Source organism: Triticum aestivum, chromosome 6D (genome assembly GCF_018294505.1).
Source record: "Triticum aestivum cultivar Chinese Spring chromosome 6D, IWGSC CS RefSeq v2.1, whole genome shotgun sequence".
NCBI lineage: Eukaryota > Viridiplantae > Streptophyta > Magnoliopsida > Poales > Poaceae > Triticum > Triticum aestivum.
The window spans coordinates 426,421,542-426,445,914 of record NC_057811.1 but is presented as its reverse complement, the minus strand read 5'-3'; the positions used below and the strand labels follow the sequence as shown (position 1 = coordinate 426,445,914).

Sequence of the window (24,373 nt, the reverse complement as noted above, 5' to 3'; positions counted from 1 at the left end):
AGGCCCTCGGGAATCCTGAGCACCCTGGACGAACACGAGGCACGCTAGGCTCCTTTGCGTGGAAGGTTGGGTTTTCCGACGCAGGCGGTTAAAAAACCCCAGGAGAGGAAGAGGAAACTGGAGATCAGCGAAGTGCAGAAGTTGAATGCAAGAGTACAAAAGCTAGAGGAACAAGTTGAGAGCCAGCGAGCTGCCAGAGCTACCCCAGAAGCTACCCCGCCATCTCAGTGGAGAAGCAGTGTGGCTTCCACCGAGCTCGTTCAGCGGCCTGACTTCATGGCTCCTAGCTACCCCGTGGATGCTATCACGAAGGCTCAACATTGCCAGCTTATGACGCAATGGCAGAACCTCAAAGTCAAGGCGGCTGTCGGCTCTGTTGCACCTCCTCAACCCGACGGAACTTTTCACTTCCGTCCGATTCCACATGGCTATGCTGTCGTGATGGTGGATGAAGTAACAGAGGGATTTGAGGAGCTCGAGCTTGACCACCCTACAGGTGAAGGGGAGACTCAGCTGGATCTTGCTCTGAAGACTCCATGTCTATGGCGGAAGGAGCACATCAAGCTTTCGAACTGGACGCCTCCTCCTCCGGCGAGTCAGGGCACTCTTCCTCCTCCTGCTGCTCCTGATTAGGGCACTCCACCTCCTTCTCCGGCTGCTCCGGCGCGTGAGGACGGCACTCCGCCTCCTTCTCTGCCTACTCCGGTGCGTCCGAGCAGCCCGCCTCCTCCTCCGCCTCGTCAGCAATGGCGAAAGACAGACGCCGTCGCTCCGGCTGCTCCGGCGCGTCGGAGCACTCCGCCTCCTTCTACTACTCGTCGGCAGCAACGGAAGAGAGACGCCGCCACTCCGGCGTCTAGCAGTACATCCAGATGCGGGAGGCAATACAGATACGGTCCATCTCTCAAGCCTCTAGATAAGTTACCATACGAGATGACCGTGGAGGAAAACGCGAAGATCTGTGAAGCCCAAGTGAGGGACTTCTTTGAAATGCGAAGATCTATGAAACATCCACCTCCGGAGGAGAAGATAGATCCGGTGAAATTGAAGCGCATTATCGATGCCCTGAAGCGACCACCACCGCCTCCGCCGGATGACAACCATGTCCGTTGTCTTAAAAAGACATTGGAAGATGCGCGCCGGTCAGGAACTACTTCAAGTGACAAAAGGTTAGAAGAACGAAGAAGTGGGAAAAAATTCCCCAGCTCGGCGAACAGGCGAACCAATCATGCCCCCCGCTCAAGGTGTCTAGCTATATCGTCGCAAATCTGCCGGGGATGGTGCCCGGTACCAATCCTGGTGATTACCTGGGCGACGATGTACATTTTGATACAATGGAGGTGGACAAATTCAGAAACCAGTACAGGAAGCCTCTCATAAAAGATGGAAGTCCTCCTCTAACAACGATGATGCGAAGATTCCATCAATGGTACATGAAAACCTGCAGCGAGTCTGGGAAGGATGCTTTGACGATGAGAATTAAAAATGACCACGACTTCATTGGACAAGATCTGATAACTGTTGATTTTGACGAGTTTTTCCAGTTCTACAATCAAAAGCCCTCGACAAATCACTCGTGGCTTGCTACTGTATGTAAGTACTACTTTCTGTAATTAAGTCTCTATATATAGCTCAGCTCTTTCATTGCATGTATATATAATTATCCTCACAATATTATGCAGATTGAAGATCGTCGAATGGAGAAAAGCACAAATCTATGACATTGGGTTCATTAACCCAAATGTCATACATGAAGTTACGGTTAAACACAATGTCTCAAAAACCGAGGACAACTTGCTACAATCGTTGCTCAAAAATCAAAGCAAAGATAAAATACTCTTTCCTTACACCTTCAAGTGAGTGTTACTGTCTTGTGCACATTCGGTTTCCCTTATTACTCGAGGTTATAGTAATGTAACTGATGAGTTATGCATGTGTGCGCAGGTTCCACTTTATTCTCCTAGAGATTAAGCTTGAGCGGGGAGAAGTAACCGTCTTAGACTCCAGACGAAAAGATCCCGAGGAGTATGCGGACATGACTTGAATGCTCGAGAAGTAAGTTCAATCGATCATTATCGCACCATATCGGCAACTTTGTTCATTTCCTGATATCAAGTAATTATTTTCTTTGTCTCGCAGGGTTTGAAAAGAGTTCACCACAATTTTTCCGGGACTGCCGACCGAGCTGCGATTTAAACACCCGAAGTAAGTACTACTACCTAGTTTCGTGCATCTCCCATTGATTCTAGCTAGTTTCATCAATACCATTTAGCATGCTTTCTTATCAGTTTGATTGACCTCTATTTCTCGTAAAGTGCTTGGGACAGGAAGCCGGGAATGATTTCTATGGATACTACGTTTGCGAGTTCATCTACAACGCGACGGCCTCTAATAAGCGGGGCTACTCTGAAAAACAATATGAAGTGCGTAAGCAAAAATATTCACAATTTTATTTTATTATCATCATTTGTGTTGAGTTTCATTCATACACATGTATTGACCCTCTTCTTCAATTTAGATCTAGCAGATGCGGGATGAACTCCTACCACATGATCGCATAAAAGCAATTCAAGAGGAATTGGCGGGATTCTTTCTTGACCACGTCATCAATAAAGCCGGAGAATACCATGTGGAACTTGACTTCAGATGTTAGGGATTGTAAGAGATCTTATATTGTATATATGTAGCTAGTAGCATCGGATAGATATACGAAAACTTGTTGTTCGACCAATCTCTCGAAGGAGGAGGTCGATCACTTCTCTCTGTATATGTTCATGACGATCTTGTGTTCTTAATGGTTTCCTTCATTTGCTTACTAGCTAGCGTGTCGCGAGTTCTCTCTATACGTATAGTACGTAGCGTCGACCAAGCACGGAGATAAGAGAGGTCACTTCTCTCTATTAGCTAGCTAACACAATATATGAAACCCCTAAATTAACCCTCCAAACCCCCACCCCCCCCCCTTTAAAAAAAACAAAAACCCCAGCTCCTGAGTTGCTGACGCGTGGATGCTTTTTGGTCCCGGTTGGTGTTACCAACCAGGACCAAAGGCCCTCCTGCCTGGGCTCGCCGGAGCGGCCACGTGGAGCCCCACCTGTCCTGGTTCGTAAGCGAACCGGGACTAAAGGTCATGGGCTTTAGTCCCGACCCTTTAGTCCCGGTTCCAGAACCGGGACAAATGGGCCTCTGGGACCGGGACAAATGGGCCTTTTTCTACTAGGGTCATGTCCTTGCCATGCCGCTGTTGAACTTATCTGAAATATACTAGGTAAAAGTATTAGTCAAACAATATGTATGTTCACATTAATTACCAAAACCACCAAGGTAGCAAATGTGCTTTCAACTTCCACCTAAGGAAATTTGATTACCCCATACTTTCACTTGTCGAACTTATTACTCTTGGGTGTTTGGGCACCTTAGAAGAAAGAGGTCACCTCGGAGCCACATTCCATGGTGAAGCTCTATGGTGGTACTGGATCCTCCAATTAAGTTATGGAAAGAGCCCCAACCTTGTTTGTAAAGGTTCCGGTTGCTGCCTTCCAAGGGCACCGCTAGTGGATTCACGGCACCTTGCATTGTGCGAGGGCGTGAGGAGAATAGGGTGAGTCCTTGGGACGCTTGGGGAGCATCGAGCCTACACACCCCTCCAAACGGAGACGTACCTCCCACAAAGGAGGAAATTCGTAAACACATCCTCGTCTCCACTTGCGGTTATTTCGGTCCTTTACTTTGTGCAAGTTTATATCTCTTATTTAATCTTGCTTGCACTTGTTACTTGTATTGCTTGTCATATAGGTTGTCCACCGATACGTCTTCAAAGTATCTATAATTTTTAATTATTTCATGCTATTATATTATCAATCTTGGATGCGTATATGCATTTATATGCTATTTTATATCATTCTTTGAGACAACCCTATTAACCCAGTGCCCAGTGTCTTCCTGTTTTTTGCTTGTTTTTTGCTTTTCGGAAAATCAGTAACAAATGAAGTCTAAACACGATGAAACTTTACGGTGATTTTTTCTGGCCTGGAAGAGACCCTAGATGCTTCGGGAGGAGGCCAGAAGAGCTACGAAAGAGTCACAAGCTCACAAGGCGCGCCCTTGAGCTCGTGGGCCCCACCTAACTCCGTTTGACCTAATTCCAAGACTATAAATTCACAAATATCCCCAAATCAACAGAGAGCCACCTGAAACATTTTTCCGCCACCACAAGTTTTTGTTCTTCCTTGATCCCATCTGGAGGCCTTTTCCGGTACTCTACCGGAGGGGGAACCGATCACGGAGAGCTTCTACATCGTCCTTGCTGCCTTCCGATGATGCGTGAATAGTTTACCACAGACCTATGGGTCCATAGCTAGTAGCTAGATGAGTTCTTTTCTCTCTTTGATCTTCAATACCATGTTCTCCTCAATCTTCTTGAAATTCTATCTGATGTAATCTTCTGCGGTGTGTTTGTTGGGATCCGATGAATTGTGGGTTTATAAACAGATTATTCATTGAAACTAATTAAGTTTTTTCTAAATTTTATTATGCATGATTGTTATAACTAGGATAACTTGGCTCAGCCATGACAGAAGTAACAAGGCATGAAAACTATCTAAACAGTCTTACGTGTCTGTCAACCACATTTTCTGCTGAAATTAAGTTTGAAATGAACCGGGTGGTTGTGAAGCAGCCAGCATCGTTCGCCTCCACAAAACCCAATCACAAACACACTGGAGACCGGACATGGACGCTATGGTGTCGCCTAGCATCACGTGCATGCAATGTTAGGCATGGCGTTGCTGTTGGAGTGCCCTCAACCACCTCCGTCTCCTCCCCTCTGGAATAGACGCAACAGCAGAACAAATTATTGAGAGGTAGGCACGCCCCACAGGCCGGCCACAGTGCGCCAGCACCACTTGAACCTGAAGCAGAGGCCACACTGCAAGCGCCACTCGAAGCAGGGACGATGAAGCCGCAGACGCAGCTCCTCCTCCTCTTGGCCTACATCGCCGCGGCGCTGGTCATGAGCGGCGGCGTCCTCGCCGGCGCCGGCACCCATGCGGCGATGCCGGTGCGTACCGTCGAGGAAGACGAAGTGGGCTTCACGGAGCGTGAGGAGGAGGCGGCGTACCCACAGAGGAGGGTGCTTGCTTACAGCCCAACTTCCATCGGCTACGGAGGGCTGGAGGCGAACAAGGCGGCGTGCTACGGCTCCTGCCCCGGCCGGGGGCAGCCCTACACCGGCCGCGGCTGCAAGGCCATCTTCGGCTGCCGCGGGCGTTGATTATCTCATCTCATCTGGAAGGTACTGCCATTCCTGTTTGCTTCATGGCAGGAACAAGGGCCCTTCTTCCACTGACCCCAGAAAGCTGTGGGGAGATAAAAACAATTGTGGTTACTGTGTAAGCTCAAGTAGTTTTACATGCATGTATTTGTGTTCTTGTATGTAATCCTTGGTTCCTTGTGTGTACAATAATGTGTGTTTGGATGAATTCAAGCATACATACGATTCAGAAAAATGGTTTGCGTTATCAGTTTCCATGAAGAAAGGATAAACAGCTGCAACAAGAGAAAAATGTTTAGTGGAATATGATCGATTAGTCAAAGGATACGGAAGATGTAATCTGCTCGGCTTCTAAAACTGACTCATCCTGTACCAATATTATTCAAACGCCATGTGCGTGAGTTTATGTTTTTTTTTTCAAGAAATTCCGTGAGTTCATGTTATTTCGATAATTCTTGTACACTTCATAAACATAATGCTAGATAATTTTAACACCAAACAAACAAACTCGATAAAATTATACTACTAGTGAGCTGACCACGATTAGAAAGTACTCCCTCTGTAAACTAATATAAGATCTTTTAGATCACTAGTAACAGGCAGTAATTCAAGTATCAAAATGGCAAAATTATTTAGATATACTCATTCACAAGAGATCTGCATAAAAGCTAGCTAGGAGTGCAGATTGGCCTGGTGCGATTTTGTCTCAACATATAAAAAGAAAGGAAAAGAACACTTGGTATTTTGAGGATAGGAGGTCAGTTTAATGCATGAAGACTTTAAATCATCAGGGTAAGAAGCAGAATAATCACAGGATACGTATTGCGGCAATCTCAACGTTACAACAATTTTCTTAGGATGGGCATACACACAAAAGGATGTTTTTGCAGGAAACCGTAGAATTGCAATATTTTGGAAGCACCTCGTCCTTTTTACCTTTGTGGAGTGCTTCCCTTTGACCGATGTTTTTGCTCTTCCTCCAGTAAACTCACCAGCCTTTTGTTTGCTTCGTCGAGAGTTCTGTTCTCCTTGAATAAGAATAGCGACTTAAACCTTGAATGAGAAATGCAAGAAACTTCAGGCCATTAGTACTACGTACATCAGTGCAGCAGAAACTGAAGTTCACTGAGAAGATGATAAGTTGTGGGTGGAAGACATGGCTGCAAGGACAAGAGAGCTTCAATAACATCTTGCCTCCTCCTCTGCTGTGTTTCTACTGGGTACTGACCTTCAGTATCTCCTTGTCCCTCTGCATAGCTTGCAATTCATTATTCAGAGCAGTAAGCTGCACATGGAGAATAGCACAGGTAAGATGAATGTTGGAGGATCAGATTAAACAGCACCACATAAATAGGTGGACAACCACTGCATTAGTAATTTCAAACACTCACGACACGAGCATATATCAGCTGGGAACTAGGTGAGTAGACGAGGACAAAAAGGTTTCTTGCAAACAGAATGTTCAATGAATCTTACTCCCTCCGTTCCAAAATAGATGACCCAATTTTGTACTAAAGTTAGTACAAAGTTGGGTCATTTATTTTGGAACGGAGGGAGTATATAATACTGACGCAAACCTACACATGCCAATAGAACTGATAGACCTCAGCAGAAACTGAAGTTCACTGAGAAGATGATAAGTTGTGGGTGGAAGACATGGCTGCAAGGACAAGAGTGCTTCAATAACATCTTGCCTCCTCCTCTGCTGTGTTTCTACCGGGTACTGGCCTTCAGTATCTCCTTGTCCCTCTGCATAGCTTGCAATTCATTATTCAAAGCAGTAAGCTGCACATGGAGAATAGCACAGGTAAGATGAATGTTGGAGGATCAGATTAAACAGCACCACATAAATAGGTGGACAACCACTGCATTAGTAATTTCAAACACTCACGACACGAGCATATATCAGCTGGGAACTAGGTGAGTAGACGAGGACAAAAAGGTTTCTTGCAAACAGAATGTTCAATGAATCTTATAAAATACTGACGCAAACCTACACATGCCAATAGAACTGATAGACCTCAGGATGGTGATGAGCCGTAGGGTGAGCGCGCGAGGCTGAATCGGTGAATCAATGCCGACATGCATGGACGTGGGATGGCACTGCGGGTAAATGACCAGAAAAACTCACCCTTGAGAATATTACAGCCGCCACCTCAGAATTTTTACATGCAATCCTAGCCATCCGCGATGCTATCGAACGGCCCAAAGCCACAAAGCCCAGAAAGCCAGCCTTACCAGGCATGAACTAAATCTTTAAATGATATGCTAATGTATCTTGAGGTTACAAGTAGGCACCATTGCAAGGATCTAAAAGATGTGATAAGTTTGTGGAGAAGTTAAGTTGAACAGAGATGCCGAAAAGAAGAGCAAATCATATACAATGGTATCGGTACATCACTATATGATTACCAGAGTGTAGACATCAATACATCATTACATATTTCTTCAGTAAGTTAGGAAAATTTCCATATTTAAATGATCCTGCGAGTCCAAAGTTCATTTGTAACAAGAGATGATAGAATTGCACAAATTTTAGAATTCGTAAAAGTGGTTTCGCACAGCGCATTCAGAACTTACAGGGAACATTATGGATACAGGAGAACCGGAAGAACAAATTCAACTAGCTCACTGTTAAAAACAGTTGCAGCTTTGAGCTAGTACTTCGCAGAAAGTTATGCAACTACAATATGAGGTCAAGTTGAAAGACATCTTACTCTGATAGATGGAAACCGTGAAGAGAGCTTCAGAAGAGCAACAGCCATGATAGGTTGAGTCATCATGTCTGCAGAGTAACGGTTAAGACCGAGCAACACAGCATCCTGAACTTCATATTTGTTACCTGGACAAGTTGACATGTTTGGCAGGATGCCTGACAACAATACCATACAAAAGAAATACTACCAAATGAAATATTAGCCCTGCAAAAGTCCATGGTACTGGGAGCCGATGCCCCTCGGGGGCTGACCAAGCACCATTAGCACAACTGGCGCCTAACTGCCCCACATTGAGCCCAATAAACATTTTTTATGACCAAAACGAATGATTGTAAATTTCCATACTTGATTGCACCCACCTAACTAGTCGTTCTACCCACAGTGCATTTTATTCATCCTAATACAATTCTCTTGAACTAAAATGCCAATTAAATAAATGTTTTGCACAGTAATCCTGGAAACAATTTTTGAAAGTATAGTTCATGAAAGCAGAAAGGAGAATGACAACAATTGATGGTGGATCAGACTATAATGTGATTTGAATATGTGCTAGTTTTCGGAGTAGTTGAAACTTGAAATAGAGCAGTGCAAAATGAAAAACACCACCAGTCTTGCAACAGGCTAGTATATTTCAAAAATCACCAGTCTTAACCATGTCAGAGTGCACAAAAAATCGCTAATTACAGGATCCATGTAAGCACATGTGCTAGCTTTCCAGTGATATGGCAAAAAAATGTCCACTGCATGCACATTTCCCCCAGCAAAACAAAACATGCCCATCCCTCTTCATAAGGTAAAATTGTCCATCACATTCAATATCCCAATTCACAGCACCATGCAAGGTTCGACACCTAAAAATGTCTATTGACCATCCTCACTGCTCAGCACCATCTAGTATGCTCCTAACTTTGTCGATGGAGCTGCACACATTAACATACTATTAGACCGTTTACGTGCACAATGGAGGGGGTGAGGGAGATAATGAAAAGTGTAGACAGACCTTTTCGGCAGATTAGGTAAGAGACTCTGGACAGCATTCATCACAATGTCGCCTTTTTGGTTCTCCGCTTCAGGATCTATGGCAAATAAAAATCATTACCCAACATAGGGATTGAAAACTGAAAAGAGAAATAATAAATAGAAAAGTTCTACTGGTGGTTCACAATGTACCTTGAGGATCTTGAGAATTAGAACTGCCTCCAAGATAACATCCGGTAAGTTCATCAATCCCCTCGTCTTCAGTCAACATGTTTTTAAGAATGTGCCCAATAAGCTCATGTGCAATACTTGCAGTGTCATCACATAATGCAGAGAGATCTTCTGCAGAGCATCTAGTCATCTCCACATTGTCCTTCTCCGAACTAGGATCCATCGTACTGCCAGCAGCACCACTGTCTCCATAATGTCCAGCACCAGCAGTGTACTCAGAATCTTCAGTGCTATTGATCATGAAATTTGAACAGCAGCCCTCATCCATGTGCTGCTCAGAACGAATATCAAAGTAGTTGCTCGTGGTGAGTACAAAATCATTATCTTCACTGCACCTGTCACTCTCTAAGCTAACTTCGTCATCGCTCGAGTTTTCTTCAGTGGCACCACGTACCAAAGATCTGAGGCAACTGCTTAAATCCAAGACAGCATCTACTTCCACTTCCTTTCTCTCATCTGTGAGAATAGCTTGTTGACATTTAGGAGACATTTGAGCTAAGAAACCAATGGCACGTACTGCCAAATCTGGTAAATTACCATCATCACACTCAAACAAGCATTCTGTCAAGTACCTCCTCACAGCTGCTTTGAATGATGCCATCTTCACTTGAGAACCTTGGCCCATAATGCGACGCAGCAACTTCATATCATCAGTATCGACGTTTGGAAGTGACCATAGAGCATTCAGGATATCTTGCTGCGATGATATAGTCGCACGTGGAAAGGGAAAGAACTCTGACTGTGAAATATCCATGCTCTTTAGTGTGAGTTTCCGATATAGGTTCATCACTGACAATGCTTTTGCAAAGTTCTCTGGTAGATCATTGCCTTCCTGCAGCTTTGCTATCATATTTCCACATCTTTTCCTTATCAAATTAATAAGATGGCTTCTGCTGGAAGTTCGAGCTACATGCAGAAATTCTGGGGGGCATGATTTTCCTGAGAGCTTTCTATTGATTGCAATAGCAGCTTGCTGGGGAATTTCATCCAGCCCAGCTAAAGCTTGGTCAATAGATGACAGAAGCATTGGTGAAACAGTTGTTCTAAGACGGACAGAATTAGAACGGTAGCTGCATGGATTTGTTAAAATTTCAGACAATCGCATACCACTTTCACTGTCCAATTCAGCCAAGTATTTTGGAAGGTGGTCCTTCACGATTTTCATCATTGTAGGCCTAATCTTCCTGAAACTAATCCCATTGTGGGCGACAATATTAGCCACTGACTCAAGTGCTCCATTGCTTAATTTGCTGATTGTACAGTGCATGGTCTTCAAGCTTTCTGGACAGAGAGAGCCATCCTTCTGTTTTTGCAACTTAAAAAGCTCAAGACCATCCAGAACTACATGATGAATGTAACACTTGCTTTGCAAACCAAAACTTTCTTCGATGTTGCATCTTACTTTCTCGCTGGACACCTGGAATAGACATTTCTCGATAAGATGCCCAGTTACTGTCATGTTTATGCTACATGGATGTTACTCTCAAGGATCAAATCAAGTGATCAAAATAAAATTATTCACCAAAAAGAAGTGATTACTATGAAATTGATAGAGCTAGCAAGTATGGACTATCGATCAAGCAATAACAATGAGTTAGACCCTTTTTCCTAGATGTTATCTCATCTCAGACTATAATCAATCCGCTCCTTCCAATGAACCATGTTGTATATCCTTCCACAAGTGTAGTTATCTTGATGTAAGTTCATATGAAGCAACATATTTGATCACACAACATATTAAAACTGCTAAATGTTCTCTTATTATTGTACTAGAAATATAATTATCTGTCATTCATTGTTATATAAACCTAACGGATAAATAAGTAGCTACGCAAGCAACATTAATAAGGGGAGTAAAAACTGAAACTGAAAACCGTAAGCTGTAGGTTCTGTTAGAGTATGAATAACTTACTTCATCAGTCCTGACATCCGATTCAGCCAAGTAGCTGTAGAACAGAAATTTTTGTGGGGTGTTACTAAAATATTGATATGGGTAAAGTAATCTTATAAGTAGAGAAGACACGATAAATGGAAATCTGGTAGGTTTGCCATATTTTACAACCCAAGACCACATGGAGCTGAGGTAACTCGCTAAATCAGTGGATGTTGTTTTCAGATGAGAAACATGGGCCAGACTATGGGTCATTTTTGCGCATACATGAAGAATGAGTTTTGCTCTATCAAAGCTTTTGGCACAAACTCTTGAAACATGGAGCCATGGAGGTAACTCACTAAATCAGTGGATATTGTTTTCAAATGAGAAACGTGCAGCTATATCAGTTGTAATACCGCACTGCATCTGGTTTAGAGAAGGAAATAACTGGCACAGACAGTAGAATACTTACACGACTTTCAGAAACTTTGGTCGCTTAAGTTTGAAGGGGACACCTAATTCGGGATTCAGCGAGGCCAGCCATCTTCATGCATAGATAGATGAGAAAAATATGTAAGGTACGGTTAAGAGGCGGTGGGGGCATACATATAGAAGAGGAGAGCAAGCACTGCACAGACCTTCGCTTTTTCTTGATGAGACCTTGCTGCCGCAGAAAAAGAGAGCACAGCCTGTTACCATCCTTGAAAGAGAAGTCGGCCGCGTCCTCTGGGTAAAAACCACACAGAACAATAGTTTCAGCTGTATAACATAACAAGAGTATTTTCAGCCACATCAGACTGCAATACCCTAGGTTTATGTGAGCCAAGGGTGACAAATTGGTGTATGAAATAAGTTTCAGGTATTGCACAGTAGGCACTATAGCAAGTGGAGTAGTACTGTTGTGGCTTCAGAAGAATGAAGATGAGATGAAATCACCTTCCTGCGAAGAAAACATCTGGGTCCTTGACCTTCTGTATGCGGCCTGGAAAACACAGTAAGAATCATGGCATAAGCTTTCGGTAAGGAATTTAGGATGTTACTACGAACGAAAATAGATGATTTCAGACATCAGGAGGGGAAAATGAGAGACTGCGGCCTGCTAAGCTGTCCTTGGTCTTGTAACACAAATCGACTTTGACCCAGGTGGACAGATGGTCAGATGCCATGCGCGAGCTGTGCGCACGTACCACCCTAGTCACCAAATTACTTTCGACTCCAGCAATTGTATATAGAGTTTTTCTTTTTTGGGAGGGAGAGAGATAACAATTGCATATGGATTAACAGAGTTCATCAACAAGAAATCAAGTACAGTAATGTTGGAGCGCCAAACCTGCACCTAGTCACGCCGAGAGAGGACGAACTCCGCAGCCGCCGAAGTGTTCCGTCGCCGTTGCCCTAGGTCGAGGTCGGCCGCGGTGGCGGGGAAGCGAGGCAGAGAGCCGCCGGCGGCAGAGACCGCATAGGGAGGGGAAGAGAAGGGATTTTGAGGCGGCAGCGGCAGGGAAGCAGATGGCAGAGTGGCGGTAGCGGAGGACGGAGGAGCGGCAGCGGCGGCGGCGGCGTCAAGTAGAAAGACGAGCCCGACGATGTTCTGCGTTTTGTTTTACAAAGACTGCTGACGGAGTGATCTGATGCGTTCGTACTCCGCATCGGACGGCTTAGGACCTCAGATCACCATGAGCAGTCGTAGCTGTAGCCATGTAGGTCCCTTGATTTGGCAAAACAAGGCGATTTTAAGTTTATAATAATCAGTTTTTTTCAATACAAAAAAGGTTAACGACTCAATACAAAAACAGATTTCTTTGTGTTTTTAAGGAATGCAGTCTGTAGTAACTGAACTAGTTAATCAAAAAGCAATCGTGGTGGACATTACTTCAAACACCTTGTGTGCACCGTGGTGTGGGATCAGCAGCAACAAAACTTGATGCGTGGGCGCGGGCGTGTCCGGCGTGGGGAGGAAGACCGTTGATGCGTGGACTGACCTCCCTCCTCTCCGGTGCCTCTCTCCCCTTCACCGCACCGCCGCTGCAATCCACCTCGAGATTGGGAACGCAAGAAGAAGAAGCACATTCGTTGGAAGGCGATGGCTGCGGCGGCGACGACGGGCTACGATGGATGCTGCAGCGGCTCCGTGTGGAACGTCGGTGGCGGAGGAGGCTCCCGCGGCGTCGACGGCGGGGCGCCTGGGACGACGCGGTGTCGGCGAGGGCCTTCACGATCTTTCTGTTTTTTACTCTAATTGAAACGTACGATATCCACCGTTGTCATGCCCGTTTTGACCGTCGTGGCCCACCCAAAACCCTCCTCTCTCGCCTGCCTGCTTTCCCATCCAACGCCAGCTGCCCACAATGCCGATGTAGACGTCGATTCAGAGCGGACGCGACCTCTCACTGATAGGCTGGCATTGAAGCGGCGCGTCGGCGAGAGAGCGCCACCCGCTACACGTCGCCGCATACCTCCATTACCCCCGCGCGTGTACCGAGAAAACTACTTCGCCCACACGTCCGTTTGCTAGCCAACCGGCATTAAACACAACGTCGGTTCGCTCCTCGCGCCCGCCCGCTATTTAAATGAGGCCAGACATCGGGTGAAGAATCGCATCACACCTCCGCTCTCCGTCTCCTCCTTGCACCATTTTCTCCAAACTCTCCATAGCATCCGACGAACAGGAAGAGGAGTTCTCCGGCATAAAACTCGGCTGGGTGGCCTGCCGAGCCCGACGGATACGAGCCCGACAATTCTCTGCTCCACCTCCCTCGCCACTCTAGGTCGTCAGTACCATGGGTGAGGCTCCAAATCGGCGCGTACCGCAACAACTCGTCGCTCCAAGCCAGCTCACGGAGGAGGGGCGAGTTGCTACCGTTGACGAGGCCAGCTCCTCCACGCTTGCGACTGTGCCATCCGCCTTCAACGTACGCGGAACTGCACCCTACAAGCGGAGAAAAAAGCCAGCTTCGTAGAGATCGACGAGGCGGCGGGCAGAACGTCTGCGACCGCCGCCAACATCGAGGAAATGTAGAACATGGGAGGCCGTCACCACTTGGGTCCCAAGTAGACCATCGTTGACGCGTCGCTGGCACGCTCGTAGGCCACCGTCGTCCCCCCCCCCCCCCCCCGCGCCCCAAAAACCATCTTGGGCTCGTGCTTCATGGAAGCGGAGGCCACCCTTCTCGTCCAACTAAAGCATATCCCTCCAGTGCCACTCCGACGAGCGGCGCTGCCGAACAAAGAGAAGACGAAGGATATTCTTCCCCTCTCAGTGAAGCATATACCTTCGGGGCTCCCGGCAGTACGAGGAGCGGGTTGCCGAACATGGGGAAGACATGTCGTAGGAGCAGTGGCGGATTTAGAATTTGACCAACGCGAGGGCAACATTACAAAGGGTAGTAGTTTTTTTTTAACACATTGCAAATAGTTAATAAAGTACTGAATATGCATATGAATGCACTAGTAAATAAAGTACTGAATATGCATATGAATGCACTAGTTCATCATCGTTGCCTCAGAAGTCTGGTCGCCACAGTGATTCTCTTGGGGTCGCCGCCCCGACATCCACCGCTCCGTCGCGCCCAGCGCAATCAACCGGCACCGCCTTCCGAGGCCGCCGCCCCGACATACCACCGCTCCCCTCGAGCAGCAACGCCGTGTTGGGGATCGTAGCAGAATTTTAAAATTTTCTACGCATCACCAAGATCCATCTATGGAGTATACTAGCAACGAGGGGAAAGGAGTGCATCTACATACCCTTGTAGATCGCGAGCGGAAGCGTTCAAGTGAACGGGGTTGATGGAGTCGTACTCGCCGTGATCCAAATCACCGATGACTGAGTGCCGAACGGACGGCACCTCCGCGTTCAACACACGTACGGAGCAGCGACGTCTCCTCCTTCTTGATCCAGCAAGGGGGGAGGAGAGGTTGATGGAGATCCAGCAGCACGACGGCGTGGTGGTGGAAGTAACGGGGATCCCGGCAGGGCTTCGCCAAGCGCAAGCGGGAGGGAGAGGTGTTGCAGGGGGAGAGGGAGGCGCCAAGGGCTGTTGTAGTGCTGCCCTCCCTCCCCCCACTATTTATAGGGGCCCTGGGGGGCGCCGGCCCCCTGGAGATCCCATCTGAGGGGGGGCGGCGGCCAAGAGGGGTGGCTTGCCCCCCAAGCCAAGTGGGGCGCCCCCCACCCCTAGGGTTTCCAACCCTAGGCGCAGGGGGAGGCCCAAGGGGGCGCCCCAGCCCACTAGGGGCTGGTTCCCCTCCCACTTCAGCCCATGGGGCCCTCCGGGACAGGTGGCCCCACCCGATGGACCCCCGGGACCCTTCCGGTGGTCCCGGTACAATACCGATAACCCCCAAAACTTTCCCGGTGGCCGAAACTGGACTTCCTATATATAATTCTTCACCTCCAGACCATTCCGGAACTCCTCGTGACGTCCGGGATCTCATCCGGGACTCCGAACAACTTTCGGGTTTCCGCATACTAATATCTCTACAACCCTAGCGTCACCGAACCTTAAGTGTGTAGACCCTACGTGTTCGGGAGACATGCAGACATGACCGAGACGCCTCTCCGGTCAATAACCAACAGCGGGATCTGGATACCCATGTTGGCTCCCACATGTTCCACGATGATCTCATCGGATGAACCACGATGTCGAGGATTCAATCAATCCCGTATACAATTCCCTTTGTCAATCGGTACGTTACTTGCCCGAGATTCGATCGTTGGTATCCCAATACCTTGTTCAATCTCGTTACCGGCAAGTCACTTTACTCGTACCGTAATGCATGATCCCGTGGCTAACTCCTTAGTCACATTGAGCTCATTATGATGATGCATTACCGAGTGGGCCCAGAGATACCTCTCCGTCATACGGAGTGACAAATCCCAGTCTCGATCCGTGCCAACTCAACAGACACTTTCGGAGATACCCGTAGTGTACCTTTATAGTCACCCAGTTACGTTGTGACGTTTGGCACACCCAAAGCACTCCTACGGTATCCGGGAGTTGCACGATCTCATGGTCTAAGGAAATGATACTTGACATTGGAAAAGCTCTAGCAAACGAACTACACGATCTTTTGTGCTATGCTTAGGATTGGGTCTTGTCCATCACATCATTCTCCTAATGATGTGATCCCGTTATTAATGACATCCAATGTCCATAGTCAGGAAACCATGACTATCTATTGATCAACGAGCTAGTCAACTAGAGGCTTACTAGGGACACGTTGTGGTCTGTGTATTCACACATGTATTACGATTTCCGGATAACACAATTATAGCATGAACAATAGACAATTATCATGAACAAGGAAATATAATAATAACCATTTATTATTGCCTCTAGGGCATATTTCCAACAGTCTCCCACTTGCACTAGAGTCAATAATCTAGTTACATTGTGATGAATCGAACACCCATAGAGTTCTGGTGTTGATCATGTTTTGCTCTAGGGAGAGGTTTAGTCAACGGATCTGCTACATTCAGGTCCGTATGTACTTTACAAATATCTATGTCTCCATTTTGAACACTTTCACGAATGGAGTTGAAGCGACGCTTGATATGCCTGGTCTTCCTGTGAAACCTGGGCTCCTTGGCAAGGGCAATAGCTCCAGTGTTGTCATAGAAGAGAGTCATCGGGCCCGACGCATTGGGAATCACCCCTAGGTCGGTAATGAACTCCTTCATCCAGATTGCTTCTTGCGCTGCCTCTGAGGCTGCCATGTATTCCGCTTCACATGTAGATCCTGCCACGACGCTTTTCTTGCAACTGCACCAGCTTACTGCCCCTCCATTCAAAATATACATGTATCCGGTTTGTGACTTCGAGTCATCCAGATCTGTGTCGAAGCTAGCATCGACATAACCCTTTACGACGAGCTCTTCGTGACCTCCATAAACGAGAAACATATCCTTAGTCCTCTTTAGGTACTTTAGGATATTCTTGACCGCTGTCCAGTGTTCCATGCCGGGATTACTTTGGTACCTTCCTACCAAACTTACGGCAAGGTTTACATCAGGTCTGGTACACAGCATGGCATACATAATAGACCCTATGGCTGAGGCATAGGGGATGACACTCATCTTTTCTCTATCTTCTGCCGTGGTCGGGCATTGAGCCGTGCTCAATTGCACACCTTGCAATACAGGCAAGAACCCCTTCTTGGACTGATCCATATTGAACTTCTTCAACATCTTGTCAAGGTACGTACTCTGTGAAAGACCAATGAGGCGTCTTGATCTATCTCTATAGATCTTGATGCCTAATATATAAGCAGCTTCTCCAAGGTCCTTCACTGAAAAACACTTATTCAAATAGGCCTTTATACTTTCCAAGAATTCTATATCATTTCCCATCAATAGTATGTCATCCACATACAATAAGAGAAATGCTACAGAGCTCCCACTCACTTTCTTGTAAACACAGGCTTCTCCATAAGTCTGTGTAAACCCAAACGCTTTGATCATCTCATCAAATCGAATGTTCCAACTCCGAGATGCTTGCACCAGCCCATAGATGGAGCGCTGGAGCTTGCATACCTTGTTAGCATTCTTAGGATCGACAAAACCTTCCGGCTGCATCATATACAATTCTTCCTTAAGAAAGCCATTAAGGAATGCCGTTTTGACGTCCATTTGCCATATCTCATAATCATAGAATGCGGCAATTGCTAACATGATTCGGACGGACTTCAGCTTCGCTACGGGTGAGAAAGTCTCATCGTAGTCAACCCCTTGAACTTGTCGATAACCCTTAGCGACAAGTCGAGCCTTATAGATGGTCACGTTACCATCCGCGTCTGTCTTCTTCTTAAAGATCCATTTATTTTCTATGGCTCGCCGATCAACGGGCAAGTCAGTCAAAGTCCATACTTCGTTTTCATACATGGATCCTATCTCGGATTTCATGGCTTCTAGCCATTTGTCGGAATCCGGGCCCGCCATCGCTTCTTCATAGTTCGAAGGTTCACCGTTGTCTAACAACATGATTTCCAGGACAGGGTTGCCGTACCACTCTAGTGCGGAACGTGTCCTTGTGGACCTACGAAGTTCAGCAGTAACTTGATCCGAAGCTTCATGATCATCATCATTAACTTCCTCCCCAGTCGGTGTAGGCACCACAGGAACATCTTCCCGCGCTACGCTACTTTCCGGTTCGGAAGGGGTGACTATTGAAGGAAATATGCCCTAGAGGCAATAATAAAGTTATTATTTATTTCCTTATATCATGATAAATGTTTATTATTCATGCTAGAATTGTATTAACCGGAAACATAATACATGTGTGAATACATAGACAAACATAGTGTCACTAGTATGCCTCTACTTGACTAGCTCGTTAATCAAAGATGGTTAAGTTTCCTAACCATAGACATGGGTTGTCATTTGATTAACGGGATCACCTCATTAGGAGAATGACGTGATTGACTTGACCCATTCCGTTAGCTTAGCACCCGATCGTTTAGTATGTTGCTACTGCTTTCTTCATGACTTATACATGTTCCTATGACTATGAGATTATGCAACTCCCGTTTACCGGAGGAACACTTTGTGTGCTACCAAACGTCACAACGTAAATGGGTGATTATAAAGGTGCTCTACAGGTGTCTCCAAAGGTACTTGTTGGGTTGGCGTATTTCGAGATTAGGATTTGTCACTCCAATTGTCGGAGAGGTATCTCTGGGCCCACTCGGTAATGCACATCACTATAAGCCTTGCAAGCATTGTGACTAATGAGTTAGTTGCGGGATGATGTGTTACGGAACGAGTAAAGAGACTTGCCGGTAACGAGATTGAACTAGGTATCGAGATACCGACGATCAAATCTCGGGCAAGTAACATACCGGTGACAAAGGGAACAACGTATGTTGTTATGCGGTCTGACAGATAAAGATCTTCGTAGAATATGTGGGAGCCAATATGGGCATCCAGGTCCCGCTATTGGTTATTGACCGGAGACGTGTCTCGGTCATGTCTACATAGTTCTCGAACCCGTAGGGTCCGCACGCTTAAAGTTACGATGACAGTTTTATTATGAGTTTATGTATGTTGATGTACCGAAGGAGTTCGGAGTCCCGGATGAGATCGGGGACATGACGAGGAGTCTCGAAATGGTCGAGACGTAAAGATCAATATATTGGACGACTATATTCGGACTTCGGAAAGGTTCCGAGTGATTCGGGTATTTTTCGGAGTACCGGAGAGTTACGGGAATACGTATTGGGCCTTATTGGGCCATACGGGAAAGAAGGAAAAGGGCCTCAAGGGTGGCCGCACCCCTCCCCTTGGTCTGGTCCAAATTGGACTAGGGAAAGGGGGGGCGCCCCCTTCCTTCCTTCTCTTTTTCCCTTCCTCTTTTCCTATTCCTTATGGGAGGTGGAATCCTACTAGGACTAGGGAGTCCTAGTAGGACTCCACACTTGGTGCGCCCCCTCCTAGGGCCGGCCTCCTCCTCCCTTGCTCCTTTATATACGGGGGCAGGGGGGCACCCCAGAGACACAACAATTGATCCTTGAGATCTCTTAGCCGTGTGCGGTGCTCCCCTCCACCATATTACACCTCGATAATACCGTTGCGGAGCTTAGGCGAAGCCCTGCGCCGGTGGAACATCATCATCGTCACCACGCCGTCGTGCTGACGAAACTCTCCCTCAACACTCGGCTGGATCGGAGTTCGAGGGACGTCATCGAGCTGAACGTGTGTAGAACTCGGAGGTGCCGTGCGTTCGGTACTTGATCGGTCGGATCGTGAAGACGTACGACTACATCAACCGCGTTGTTATAACGCTTCCGCTGTCGGTCTACGAGGGTACGTGGACAACACTCTCCCCTCTCGTTGCTATGCATCACCATGATCTTGCGTGTGCGTAGGAATTTTTTTGAAATTACTACGTTCCCCAACAGTGGCATCCGAGCCTGGTTTTATGCGTTGATGCTATGCACGAGTAGAACACAAGTGAGTTGTGGGCGATATAAGTCATACTGCTTACCAGCATGTCATACTTTGGTTCAGCGGTATTGTGAGATGAAGCGGCCCGGACCGACATTACGCGTACGCTTACGCGAGACTGGATTCACCGTTCGGAGCACTCGTTGCTTAAAGGTGACTGGCGGGTGTCTGTCTCTCTCACTTTAGTTGAACTGAGTGTGGCTACGCCCGGTCCTTGCGAAGGTTAAAACAGCACCAACTTGACAAACTATCGTTGTGGTTTTGATGCGTAGGTAAGAACGGTTCTTGCTAAGCCCGTAGCAGCCACGTAAAACATGCAACAACAAAGTAGAGGACGTCTAACTTGTTTTTGCAGGGCATGTTGTGATGTGATATGGTCAAGACATGATGTGATATAATGTGTTGTATGAGATGATCATGTTTTGTAACCGAGTTATCGGCAACTGGCAGGAGCCATATGGTTGTCGCTTTATTGTATGAGATGCAATCGCCATGTAATAGTTTTACTTTATCACTAAGCGGTAGCGATAGTCGTAAAAGCAATAAGTTGGCGAGACGACAACGATACTACGATGGAGATCAAGGTGTCGAGCCGGTGACGATGGTGATCATGACGGTGCTTCGGAGATGGAGATCACAAGCACGGTGCTTCGGAGATGGAGCTCACAAGCACAAGATGATGATGGCCATATCATATCACTTATATTGATTGCATGTGATGTTAATCCTTTATGCATCTTATCTTGCTTTGATTGACGGTAGCATTATAAGATGATCTCTCACTAAAATTTCAAGATAAAAGTGTTCTCCCTGAGTATGCACCGTTGCAAAAGTTCTTCGTGCTGAGACACCACGTGTTAATCGGGTGTGATAGGCTCTACGTTCAAATACAACGGGTGCAAAACAGTTGCACACGTGGAATACTCAGGTTAAACTTGACGAGCCTAGCATATAACAGATATGGCCTCGGAACACGGAGACCGAAAGGTCGAGCGTGAATCATATAGTAGATATGATCAACATAGTGATGTTCACCATTGAAACTACTCCATCTCACGTGATGATCGGACATGGTTTAGTTGATATGGATCACGTGATCACTTAGAGGATTAGAGGGATGTCTATCTAAGTGGGAGTTCTTAAGTAATATGATTAATTGAACTTAAATTTATCATGAACTTAGTCCTGATAGTATTTTGCAAATTATGTTGTAGATCAATAGCTCGCGTTGTTGCTTCCCTGTTTTATTTTTGATATGTTCCTAGAGAAAATTATGTTGAAAGATGTTAGTAGCAAAGATGCGGATTGGATCCGTGATCTGAGGATTATCCTCATTGCTGCACAGAAAAATTATGTCCTTGATGCACCGCTAGGTGACAGACCTATTGCAGGAGCAGATGCAGACGTTATGAACGTTTGGCTAGCTCAATATGATGACTACTTGATAGTTTAGTGCACCATGCTTAATGGCTTAGAATCGGGACTTCAAAGACGTTTTGAACGTCATGGACCATATGAGATGTTCCAGGAGTTGAAGTTAATATTTCAAGCAAATACCCGAGTTGAGAGATATGAAGTCTCCAACAAGTTCTATAGCTAAAAGATGGAGGAGAATCGCTCAACTAGTGAGCATGTGCTCAGATTGTCTGGGTACTACAATCGCTTGAATCAAGTGGGAGTTAATCTTCCAGATAAAATAGTGATTGACAGAATTCTCTAGTCACCATCACCAAGTTAGTAGAACTTCGTGATGAACTATAGTATGCAAGGGATGACGAAAGTAATTCCCGAGCTCTTCGTGATGCTGAAATCGACGAAGGTAGAAATCAAGAAAAACATCAAGTGTTGATGGTTGACGAGACCACTAGTTTCAAGAAAAGGGCAAAGGGAAGAAGGGGAACTTCAAGAAGAACGGCAAGCAAGTTGTTGCTCAAGTGAAGAAGCCTAAGTCTGGTCCTAAGCCTGAGACTAAGTGCTTCTACTGCAAAGGGACTGGTCACTAGAAGCGGAACTACCTCAACTATTTGGTGGATAAGAAGGATGGCAAAGTGAACAAAGGTATATTTGATATACAGATTATTGATGTGTACTTTACTAGTGTTTATAGCAACCCCTCGGTAATTGATACTGGTTCAGTTGCTAAGAGTAGTAACTTGAAACGAGAGTTGCAGAATAAACAGAGACTAGTAAAAGTGAACAAAGGTATATTTGATATACAGATTATTGATGTGTACTTTACTAGTGTTTATAGCAACCCCTCGGTAATTGATACTGGTTCAGTTGCTAAAGAGTAGGAACTCGAAAACGGGAGTTGCAGAATAAACAGAGACTAGTAAAAGGCGAGGTGACGATGTGTGTTGGAAGTAGTTCCAAGATTGATATGATCATCATCGCCTCCCTGTACTTTCGGGATTAGTGTTGAAACTAAATAAGTGTTATTTGGTGTTTGCGTTGAGCATGAATATGATTTGATCATGTTTATTGCAATACATTTATTCATTTAAGTTAGAGAACAATTGTTGTTCTGTTTACATGAATAAAAACCTTTTATGGTCATACACACCAACGAAAATGGTTTGTTGGATCTCGATCGTAATGATACACATATTCATAATATTGAAGCCAAAAGATGCAAAGTTAATAATGATAGTGCAACTTATTTGTGGCACTGCCGTTTAGGTCATATTGGTGTAAAGCGCATGAAGAAACTCCATACTGATGGGATTTTGGAATCAATTGATTATGAATCACTTGATGCTTGCGATCCGTGCCTCATGGGCAAGATGACTAAAACGCCGTTCTCCGGAACTATGGAGAGAGCAACAGATTTGTTGGAAATCATACATACAGATGTATGTGGTCCGATGAATATTGAGGCTCGTAGCAGGTATCATTATTTTCTGACCTTCACAGATGATTTGAGCAGATATGGGTATATCTACTTGATGAAACACAAAGTCTGAAACATTTGAAAAGTTCAAAGAATTTCAGAGTGAAGTGGAGAATCATCGTAACAAGAAAATAAAAGTTTTTACGATATGATCGCAGAGGTAAAATATTTGAGTTACGAATTTGGCCTTCAGTTAAAACAAGGTGAAATAGTTTCACTACTCACGTCACCTGGAACACCATGGTGTAATGGTGTGTCCGAACGTCATAACCGTACTTTATTGGATATAGTGCAATCTATGATGTTTCTTACCGATTTACCACTATAGTTTTGGGGTTATGCATTAGAGACAGCTGCATTCACGTTAAATAGGGCACCATCAAAATCCATTGAGACGACGCCTTATGAACTGAGGTTTAGCAAGAAACCAAAGTTGTCGTTTCTTAAAATTTTGAGGTTGCGATGCTTATGTGAAAAAGTTTCATCCTGATAAGCTCAAACCCAAATCGGAGAAATGTGTCTTCATAGGATACCCAAAGGAGACAGTTGGGTACACCTTCTATCACAGATCCGAAGGCAAGACATTCGTTGCTAAAATGGATCCTTTCTAGAGAAGGAGTTTCTCTCGAAAGAAGTGAGTGGGAGGAAAGTAGAACTTGATGAGGTAACTGTACCTGCTCCCTTATTGGAAAGTAGTTCATCACAGAAATCTGTTCCTGTGACTCCTACACCAATTAGTGAGGAAGTTAATGATGATGATCATGGAACTTTAGATCAAGTTATTACTGAACCTCGTAGGTCAACCAGAGTAAGATCCGCACCAGAGTGGTACGGTAATCCTGTTCTGGAGGTTATGTTACTAGACCATGACGAACCTACGAACTATGAAGAAGCGATGGTGAGCCCAGATTCCGCAAAATGGCTTGAGGCCATGAAATCTGAGATAAGATCCATATATGAGAACAAAGTATGGACTTTGATTGACTTGCCCAATGATCGGCGAGCCATTGAGATTAAATGGATCTTCAAGAGGAAGACGGACGCTGATAGTAGTGTCACTATCTACAAAGCTAGAATTGTCGCAAAAGGTTTTCGACAAGTTCAAGATGTTGACTACGATGAGAGTTTCTCACTCGTATCTATGCTTAAGTCTGTCCGAATCATGTTAGCAATTGCCGCATTTTATGAAATATGGCAAAGGGATAAACAAAACTGCATTCCTTAATGGATTTATTAAAGAAGAGTTGTATATGATGCAACCAGAAGGTTTTGTCAATCCTAAAGGTGCTAACAAAATATGCAAGCTCCAGCGATCCATCAATGGACTGGTGCAAGCATCTCGGAGTTGGAATATACACTTTGATAAGTTGATCAAAGGATATAGTTTTATACAGACTTGCGGTGAAGCCTGTATTTACAAGAAAGTGAGTGGGAGCACTACAACATTTCTGATAAGTATATGTGAATGACA

At 45.5% G+C, this 24,373-nt stretch overlaps 2 protein-coding genes across 16 annotated transcripts; one reads left to right on the top strand and one right to left on the bottom strand.

Annotated features, from left to right (window-relative positions):
- Positions 1-4,580: 4,580 nt before the first annotated feature.
- LOC123145565 (uncharacterized) lies at positions 4,581-12,678 on the bottom strand. Of its 15 annotated transcripts, none has more exons than XM_044565010.1 (13): positions 12,408-12,678; positions 12,008-12,053; positions 11,710-11,830; positions 11,544-11,615; positions 11,111-11,144; positions 9,160-10,615; positions 8,990-9,065; positions 7,990-8,909; positions 6,854-7,057; positions 6,501-6,557; positions 6,372-6,432; positions 6,209-6,300; positions 4,581-5,357 (listed from the first exon to the last, which is right to left on the bottom strand). In XM_044565010.1, exons 2-8 carry the CDS (start codon positions 12,024-12,026, stop codon positions 8,864-8,866), a joined length of 1,824 nt encoding a protein of 607 aa, XP_044420945.1. In that variant the 5' UTR covers positions 12,027-12,053; positions 12,408-12,678; the 3' UTR covers positions 4,581-5,357; positions 6,209-6,300; positions 6,372-6,432; positions 6,501-6,557; positions 6,854-7,057; positions 7,990-8,863. The 15 variants fall into 15 exon arrangements, with proteins under 15 accessions (XP_044420945.1, XP_044420943.1, XP_044420942.1 ...); XM_044565008.1 differs by having other exon boundaries at positions 6,877-7,057; XM_044565007.1 differs by having other exon boundaries at positions 6,501-7,057.
- On the top strand, positions 4,955-5,693 carry LOC123145567 (uncharacterized). Its single transcript, XM_044565017.1, has one exon. It carries the CDS (start codon positions 4,955-4,957, stop codon positions 5,270-5,272), a length of 318 nt encoding a protein of 105 aa, XP_044420952.1. The 3' UTR covers positions 5,273-5,693.
- Positions 12,679-24,373: the final 11,695 nt, after the last annotated feature.

Coding starts and splice junctions, on each gene's coding strand:
- LOC123145567 (XM_044565017.1), top strand. CDS start 4,955: ATGAAGCCGCAGACGCAGCTCCTCCTCCTCTTGGCCTACATCGCCGCG.
- LOC123145565 (XM_044565001.1), bottom strand. Junction 9,066..9,159: donor TAATTCTCAAGATCCTCAAG/GTACATTGTGAA, acceptor TATTTGCCATAG/ATCCTGAAGCGGAGAACCAA. Junction 8,910..8,989: donor TTACCTAATCTGCCGAAAAG/GTCTGTCTACAC, acceptor TAATGTGTGCAG/CTCCATCGACAAAGTTAGGA.